Here is a 9,368-nt window from a genome sequence, read left to right on the forward strand (position 1 = left end):
GACTGACTGAACACGTGTTTGTCAGGCCTCTTCAATTCCTGGTCATTTCATGGCATCTAGTTTAGATTAAGCCGACTGTAGATCTATAAATCAGAGGCCAACTAGTTCCTGGCTAGTGAGAGCCAAGAGTTAGCATACAGAGAGACAAGAGCATGACAGAATGGTGCAATCACTGTTAGAATGTCTATTATAATCAAGGAGTGAGGTCAGAAAGCTCTAGCTAGGGCCAAAGAGAGGACAGTATCCAGAGGGACTTTCCAGCAGACTGGGCCTTGAAGCAGCCACAAGGACTAAGGAAAATCTTTAACAAACATTCTAGCAAAACTTCACACCAACATTACAAGAGGGACCTGTAGCATGTTCAGTAAAATATTTTATCTTCTCCTTATTGTAAAATCATCACCTTGGATCCCAAATTGTGAATGACTCACTGAACTACAACGTGACTGTTTAACGCTGAAGAGACACATGAAATCAAGCAGCAAGGACAAGTCCTTTGTACAGAGCCAGGAAGTCTGGCTGGAGACTGCTTGTAGGCACAGCATGATAAATCAGCTGAGAAAACAAGATCTACTAGAGCAAACAGACAGCAGTGCTGGTGCCAGCTGCACCCCCCTTGCTTTTGGGCAGAGGAGAAAGCATACACCCGATTGTAGTCATGGTTTCCAATATTCCCTCCTTTCCCAAAATTAGCATGACATCATATACGGCCAACTCTGCCAGAAAACCCACAGAACAGGGGTAGTGTGACACTGCTCCTCCTCCAACACCAATGAGCCGCGCCTGCTTACCCAGAACACATCGTAGATGAAGAGGCCCCCGAGCAGGATGCACCCTGTGCTGACGTTGTTCAAATGCAGGAGCTCCACGCCGTTGAGAGAGAACGCCAGTCCAAAGAGATTGTTTGCAATCCAGTGCTAAGGGCCAAACACAACAGGAAGATGGATCTGGTTCAGCACAGCCAGCGGCACAAACTGACTATTCCTTGCAAGCAAATTACCAAGAGACTCCCAAGTTTGATCTAGGGGCTGTTCCTCCCCCTTCCTAGTTTGAATATCCCACTGCTGCTTTGTTCCCTTTCTTACCTTCCTCAGCAGATACCAGACTCCAACGACGCTGCTCATGGCCAAGCACACAAGGTCCTTGGAATCAAACTCATAATTCACTATTTCTGTAACGAACATAACAGCATGATTCCAGCTAGCCCGCACAACTCCTCCTCCCACTCACACAGGCAGAGCAGTGACTAGTATATATATATATATATATATAGCAGGTGAGCAACACAGGACCACCGTGGCAACTTTCCCAAACGAGTGTTGGAGTGACACTGCACGTGCAAGTGACCAATTCTACAGTAACCACATTGAAGTTAGGTGTGCACTGGGAGCTGACCTTGGAAAATCCGGACCTTTCCTTTCAACCAGGCCACTCTTCCTTGGCAGATTGTCTTGCTGCCAGGAAGGACACTGAACTCAGGTTTGCTGGGATTGTATACACACAGCTGTCTCAGGAGGTGGATGCCTTTTCGCCTTTCACATTCACACAGTTAACTAGCGGTAAGTACTTTTTCTGCTAGGTGAAACATATTCTACTTGTGCATAGACCATCAGTGGGTGGAGATCAGGAGCACAGGAGACAGCACTAAATTACTTAAAAGCCTTAGATAAAAATATTAACAATGAATTCTCTTTATCAGTTTCATTTCTACAGCACCCTGATACTGGGCTCTTCCATCTGACCAGAAGGCAGCAGACAGGGAGACACCAAAGCCGAGGTCCAACAGCAAATGCACAGTATCTAAAGAGCACTGGGTCCATCCAAACAGGCCCGAGCAGCATGGAGTGGGGAATGAGAGGCAGAGAGTCCAAAATATTTTGATTCAATGAAGGGTTGAAAATTGACAAGCAGAGAGAGTGAGAGCACCTGAAGCAGGACACAAAAAGGTAGAACAATTAAGTCCCAAGAGAAAGCAGGCAAAATAGACATACCTTCCTTGTTTTCCCCTGAGCCCTGGGTGAAGAGAAGCTGGTACTGTTTGCTGGGGAAGTTAGCTGGGAAGAATTTGTTCATGATGGGGCTGCAATAGAGATGGAGAGAAGGTCAATCCTGCCGAAGCACCTGTGAATTCAATGCACTTCCCTAGCACCTCCAGGATGACTGCAAATCCCATTACAAACTTCAAGTCCCAACACCTCTGCCCTATCCCCACTGTACAAATGGGGAAACTCAAGTACAGAACGACGAAGCGACTTGCTGAATGTTCCCGAGATAGTGGCACAGCTAGGGCTGTGACCGTCACCAGGCTCTAACCGGCAGAAGACAGTCTTTGTAGGGTTATAGGCAGTATTCAAACCAATTTGTAGGGGGGCCTGCAGGGGACCATTGCTGGGTATATTTTGGAAGCAATTGGCTGCATTCCAATGCTTTTCAGAGTCGTCCATGGCAGGGCTGGCTTAGCATTAGCCAGAGAAAGGGGAGCTCCACTGGAGGCAGAGAAGCCTAACTCCAATTCTGCTAGTGCTCAGGAGTGATAGTTCTCATTTCCCATCCATTACACCTCCTAACGCCGCGAGGTTGGGGTTCACTCTGGATTGCTCTCTGTACGCCCCAGCCCACCTAACAGTTTCTAGTGTAACTTGCTGCAGCATCCCACGAGTCTCCTGGATCAGAGACTTGCAGTGGAGAGACCCCATTCGACGCCTGACACCAGCAATACCTTCTCAGGCAGTAGCTAATGTGTTTGTGTCAGCACATCTAGAGAGAAAAAGGCAAAACACCATAATCCAAACGCCTGGGAAAAGTTATCCCTGTCCCAAAAGCCCACAACCTCCTGGGTTTGCAGGGACCAGTGAAACCAATATCAGAAGTCAGAGGGGTCCATGTAGGGTTCAAAATCCTGTAATCTAAAGGAAGGCATTTTCCCCCGCCCCACACCACCCCCCAAAGAGCTCAGGAAACAGGAAGTTGATTCCCCCCACCCCCCCATAACTTGACTTTTCTAGAAAAGCTCAGGTGAGATTGCAACATCCAAGGCCAGATCCTACCCTACTCTAAGGTGCAAAGGGCCCTTAAATGCTGCCTTCAGTGGGCGACCAGTTTCCCCTGGAAAGGCGGAATCCTCAACTGGTGCAAAGCTGGCAGAGCTGGCCCCCTCTGGTGGATGGGGCAGGAGGGAGTGGGCTGGAGTACACCAGACTCTAGTGAGCCTTGTTGGTGTAATGAGCTCAGACTGCTCTAACTTGCACTGGGAGGCGAGGCTAGCCACAGGCATGGGGGATGGAGCAGAACGGTGGCCCAATTCCACCTGTTTCCTGGACTGTATCACATTTCGTCCCAGCGCCGTTGAGAATTTAGCCTGCAGTTTTCACTGAGGTTTGTGCTTTGTAAACCAATTTCCCAACCGGCTTTGCTGAGGCACAAGCTCTGGCAATAAAAGCCCATTGAGGATTTCACAACCATCTCTCACGGTTGCTGTTCAAAGCAAAACAGTCTCTGTGTCCTGTTTAAATACAACCTACGCTGTACACTCCTCAGGAGAGGGATAGTGCCTTGCTGGCCATGCACACCTATGGTGCAGTAACAGCATAAAACCAAACTTTTGCAGGCAGCGTAGCCCAGTGCTTTGTTCACTAGCCTGGGGCTTGGGAGAGCTGGGTTCTACGCCTGGCTCACCCACTGGTCTGCTATGTGACCTTGGGCAAGTCACTTCACCTCTCTATGCCTCAGCTTCCCTGTCTGTAAGTCAGAGATGCTGCTGCTGCCCTCCTCTGTAAAGTGCTTAGAGCTCTACTGATGAAAAGTGCTATGTAAGAGCTAGGTCGTATTATTACTGCTGCAAGGTAACAGCACTCTGGGAATAAACCAGTCCAATCTGCCCTCTTCTAGGTGCCCATACGCCATAGGGCACTTCCCTATACACTCCCCTAGTCACCAGGACAGAGTTTACCATACAATATTGAGGTACCCCCCCCATTTTTTACCTGATGGTGTGAGACAGGGCTAGGATCCCCAAGACAAAGAAATACATGGAGAGCAACAGGTTGATATATTCTTGAGAGAAGATCTGGAAGGCAAAAGAACGAGATTCGGTTACAATAGCAATTCCCACCTTGCAGGTGGCAGAAAAGGCAAGAACCCCTTTACATGTTACGCAGCTGTGATGTAACTAGCAAGTTACTTGCCACTGCTTTCTGGTCACAGTTGTGACAAGTGACTAAGAATGACTAAGGGAACTCAACATATTTACTATATTTCATACCAGCAGGGTTAAAATAAAAAAGGAATAAAATAAATGACTAGTCCCCCAATCACATAATAAGGGCTATGTGGGATAGGTGGCCACCTCCGGGGTCTATGCTACCACAGGCAACAGCGAGCCATTCAGAATGGTTAAAAAAAATTTGCAGGAAAGGGCACTCATTTTTTCCAAACAATTCTCTTTTGGAGAAAAATTCAGCATGTGATTGGAGCATGAAATTGTTTGTTAAATTCATGCAACAGCCTGAAAACAAAAAATGACAAAGAGGTTGACCTAGTCCTGCCTCAATCTGGGGGACTGGACAAGATAACCTCTTGAGGTCTCTTCCAGCCCTACATTTCTATGAAAACTGAATTAAGGTGGCATTCCCGCTACCCTTCAGTTCCAAAGGCATCCTAAACTCATACTCGGCCCTAGTTTATCTGAGGATATTATGAGAACCCCTACCTCTCTGAAATGCATGTGCAGCCTTATAGCCTGCATTCAATTTCTCTCTCTGTGAGAGAGAGAGAGAGAGAGACACACACACACACACGTAACCTAGCTAAATGTGCCAAGAAGCACTTAAGGCAGCCTTTGAGCTTTTCTTGTACTCTCCTAAAATAGAGAGAAATTAAAATACAAATCCTCATTGCAGAGTAACATCACGGTAACAATTTAAACCTGTCCAAGTGAAGGCTCATGTAGCAACATTAATTTGTCCACATTGCACACGTTTAGCACTTTCCCTTGAGACACTTCACAGCCAGACCTGGCATGACCAAAAGATAAGGACTGGTAAAGGTACCCGAGGAGTCCTGCTAGGATCCTGACACTGCAGGAGATTGGGTCTCTTAGGGGGAACACCTTCTCGGACCACAGGCAAGAAGGAACTGACCAGAACGTTTGATGGGCAGTATTTGTAACCATGATGGGGGGGATGCCATAAATAGTAGGGATCCTGGATTCTGGTCTCCCCTATTCCGGGAGCAAGAACCCTATCCAGATGGTATTTTTAGAGAAGTAATTCCCCCTGCCCCAAAGCTCACATAACTCAGATATGCCTGAACCAATTTCATTCAAGTATTCTAAAAATAAATTTCCCCTGGGCTAAAGACCAAGAATGGAAGATTACAGCCCAGAGAAGTATGAGAAAGTTGTAAGTGACAAAGGATTAGAATAGCAGTTGAAATGAATCCTTAACTAAGGCCTCCTCAATAAAAGAAAGGCTGTACCACTTTAACTAAGCTGATTTTAAATTGTAAACTAGTTAGGCCTGTACATCCCCCTATGTAGACACTTAAGCCAGTTTAAGCTTCAGTTTAAATTGGTAATTTGCTACCTTAAGCACAGCTACATAGGGGATTTGTACGGGTTTAACTACATAAGTCAACTTTAGAACAGGTTTCAGAGTGGTAGCCATCTGTAGCCGTGTTAGTCTGTATTAGCAAAAACAATAAGGAATCCTTGTGGCACTTTAGAGATTAACACATTTATTTGGGCATAAGCTTTCGTGGGGTAAAACCCACTTCATCGGATGCATGGCGTGGAACATACAGTAGGGAGGTATAAATACACAGCACATGAAAAGATGGGAGTTGCCTTACCAAGTCGGGGTCATACTGACCCTACTCCCTACTGTATGTTCCACGCCATGCATCCGATTAAGTGGGTTTTAGCCCACAAAAGTTTATGCCCAAATAAATGTGTTAGTCTCTAAAGTGCCACAAGGACTCCTCGTAACTTTAGTACAAACATTCTCACATAGGTGAAGCCTAAGTCAATTTAGTTACATCAGTGCCACTATTCTCATATACAAGGCCTAAAGCCCTTACTGCCATGACCTCTAGCTACAGTTCTGGCATTTTCATGTAACCTGGGATGTGGGCATGGGCGCCAGGTTTGTATCATTTTTGGTGGTGCCCAGAATGGGTCCAGCAGAGCCGTCCAGTCCATAGGACGGACCGGGGCAACCGCGGGAAGAGGTGGGGCGAGGGCTTGGGGGAAGGGGTGGAGTGGGGGTGGGGTGGAGCGGGGGCAGGAAGAGGCGGAGCGGAGGGCAGGCTGGAGCCGGGTCGCTTGCTACTGACAGTGCCAGGCCCCCCGCTAATCCCCCAGGCCACCCTGGACCCTACATCCAACTGAAGCTTGGGGCCCGGGGCAGTTGCCTCGGTCCATCCTATGGGCAGGATGGCTCTGAAAATATCAGCCCAAACATTGGTGGAGCCGGGCCCACCTTCCTGAATACTGGTAGAGCACGGACACCACGGGCCCATATAACTCGCCGCCTATGGATGTGGGTGTAGTAGTTCTCTGAGGCTTCCCCTATGAAACATGTGGGAGATTATTTTTACTTATAGACAATGTCACCTTTTAGCTTCTCAGCCAGCTGGCTAGCTTGCATTTATCAATGCCTAAGGCTGGTTACAGCTGGAAAGGAATATGAAACAAAGTCGGAAGAAGCTACAGTTCCTATACCTTCCTTCTCCTCTGCTTTCAGTCAGGTCACTGAGTTACCAGTTACTACATCTCAGACTTCAGAGACAGCACCACAGCAGGTCAGTGAAGGCCACATGTGCTTAGTAGTCTGAGAATCGACTCAAAATTTCCATTGGTTCTTTGGCCTTATTTTATAAGCAATTACTTGTACACAGACTCAGACTTGCCATAAACGTCAGATAATTCAGAATACAGGCTGTGACTCCATCCCTCATGTCTCTCACTGCCTAGCAATGTTGCAAGGATCGCTAAAACCTGTGCAATTTCAACTTAAGTGTGCACCCAGAGATCACAATACAGCAAGCCAAAAAGAGCCTTTCAGACTCCTCTTTGAGATGTCCGCACTGCAGGCTGTGATCAGTCTTGATGTGATTTAAACATGAATGCAGTAAGGTAGAGAGGTTAAAACAAACAACGAGCAAAGAAGGGAGTTTACACATTTCTATGGCCCCCAACAACATAGGATCTAAGTGGTTTACTTACTTTAAAGAAGAGGTAGAGTCCGAAGAGGGTGCAACTGGCGACAATGGGAAAGCGAGCAGCGTCCCGACTGGTAATCGTCTCTGGCATATCTGAGGCATTCTAGAGAGGGAAGAAGAGCACATCTGTAGATTAACCTGTTCTCCGTATCAACACGTTGGGGAGAAGAGGTCCAGAAGCACCAGCAGAGCTATCAGCTTGCTGGACTCTGCAGAACTAATCAACACTGGGCTCACACGGATGCAGGTTGCTTGCTGGCTTCCAGTCATCCCTGCCGAGCCTTTATTAAAAGCAGAAACTGATTCGGAAACAGATACCTGCCCACCTTTGTCCTAGCAGGAATTGCCAGAGTTTACTACTTTTTTCCTTGGGGAGAAATCAGCGGGCCTTCTGCGCTGACCTCCCTCCCCATTTCTCTCTTCCTACTCCCCCAGCCCAGCAGAGGAGTGCTGGACACTGCTGGCTCTGCAGCGCCCTCTGTGCTATTCTTGCATCAGAACTGTTTCAACACTATTCATATTCTTGGCTTCATTTAGCTTCCCCATCTGTGTATACCATATGTTTATTACCCATTGAATGACAGTTCTGTCCAGCCACCTATTTACTCATCACATTCTTAGGATGTGCCCTTGTACTGAGCCCCTTACTAGTGTGAAAGATGTATCAATTTTGTAAATTCCTTTAAATAATTTTGGAAGTGTCTGTTAGGTAACTTGAAGTCTCTTGTTTTGCTCCAAAGTCTGTTTCTCTCAATGTAGGTCCTCAATTCCTGATATGACCTTTTTTCCCCCTACACTGCATCCTCTCCATGACATCAATAGCCTTGCTGTGGTACCGAGACCACACGGCAGAGCATAATGGCAAGCAGTCTACTTGGAATGCTGAAAGCAGCGTCACTCAGTGATGGTTACCAAACAGCTGACTGCACTCTACACTTGGCATTAGCTGTTTGGCTAATCAAGACACAGAAACTTTCACAACACCCTTGCAATCCCGCCTGAGCAGTATGCACCCTACTGCTGCCACTTATGCAAAGCAACCATATGAAAGTAGCGACGACTCATATAGAGCATACAGCTGGCTGCTACACAGCATTCCCCAGCTCAAGACAGTATCTAAGTACCCAAAGAATTGCTCATTCTCTGCAGCAAGGTCGGTTAACGCCGCAGCTTTATTTCCATCTAGCGCATACTGAACCACGCGGCTATAATAAACTCCCAAAGCTAGGCATTAGAGAAGAAAATGTGATATAACTGGGAAAACCAAGGTGAGCCATCATTACTAGACAGCCCCCAAGAAGGGGACAGGATAATGCGCAGAATCATACAAATGCAGGGTTGGAACGGACCTTGGGAGGTTAATCTAATGCAGTCTCCTGCAATGAGGCAGGACCAAGTATACCTAGACACTCTGAAAGGTGTTTGTTTAACCTAAAGCTGGGAGCAGAATTCTCTCAGACAGGGAAGGCATCTCCATGGAAGACAGTGAGAGGAAGCAGGAGTTTTTCCAGGGAGAAGGCCAGAGAGATAGAAACAGAACCCAGGCTCGGCTCTCTCTGGTGGATGCATTACTCAAAAAGGGATGATGGTGCTTAGAAGCTTTCCAAGGATATATGAACTTCTCCTGAGCCAGTAGGGGCACTATCCAGGGGGCAATAACCAAGAAGGCAGAGGTACCCTATGGGTTCCCTCTCTCCAGAAGGGGAGAATGAAGGCAGTACTAGGGGATGAAAGCAGAACCCTATGGGTCACAAACAGAGATGAGGGACCAGTAGCTAGAGGGCATCTCTTGCTAGGAAGGGAGCAGTAATACCTGGGGGTATGAAAACACCGTGGCCCCCATGTGTGCACATATGGCTCCCAGTCCCTGGAGAGGCTCAGTCCAAGGGAATACTCAGGACTTTTCTCTCCATGGCATGAGAGGGGAATCGCTGAGACCAGAGCCAGACGCTCAGGACGCCTCAGTGTCTCAGGGGAGCAGTGGGGGACCACAGCAAAAGGCAGACCTGTCACTGGGGGTCCCAGACCCCTTGTGGGGGTCAACCGGAGCAACAACAGGGGGAATCACGGCCCCTCAGCGTGGGAGGTCCCCAGGGATGCGCCAGAGCACGAGTCCCTCGAGGGGGGCCGGTCGAGCGGGGGGGGGGGGG

The 9,368-nt window shown here is 47.8% G+C and overlaps 1 protein-coding gene across 2 annotated transcripts in view; it reads right to left on the reverse strand.

Annotated features, from left to right (window-relative positions):
* HM13 (histocompatibility minor 13) overlaps positions 1-9,368 on the reverse strand; it is a 30,338-nt gene that overhangs the window by 20,600 nt on the left and 370 nt on the right. For both annotated transcript variants that reach the window (XM_026652737.2, XM_026652736.2), the window contains exons 2-6: positions 7,223-7,321; positions 3,984-4,066; positions 1,992-2,080; positions 1,086-1,171; positions 792-917 (exon numbers count right to left, since the gene is read on the reverse strand). In XM_026652737.2, coding sequence (XP_026508522.1) covers positions 792-917; positions 1,086-1,171; positions 1,992-2,080; positions 3,984-4,066; positions 7,223-7,321 — 483 coding nt within the window. The remainder of the gene's footprint in view (positions 1-791; positions 918-1,085; positions 1,172-1,991; positions 2,081-3,983; positions 4,067-7,222; positions 7,322-9,368) is intronic.

The sequence above is a fragment of the Terrapene carolina genome, unplaced genomic scaffold (genome assembly GCF_002925995.2).
Source record: "Terrapene carolina triunguis isolate 2854851 unplaced genomic scaffold, T_m_triunguis-2.0 Scaffold130, whole genome shotgun sequence".
NCBI lineage: Eukaryota > Metazoa > Chordata > Testudines > Emydidae > Terrapene > Terrapene triunguis.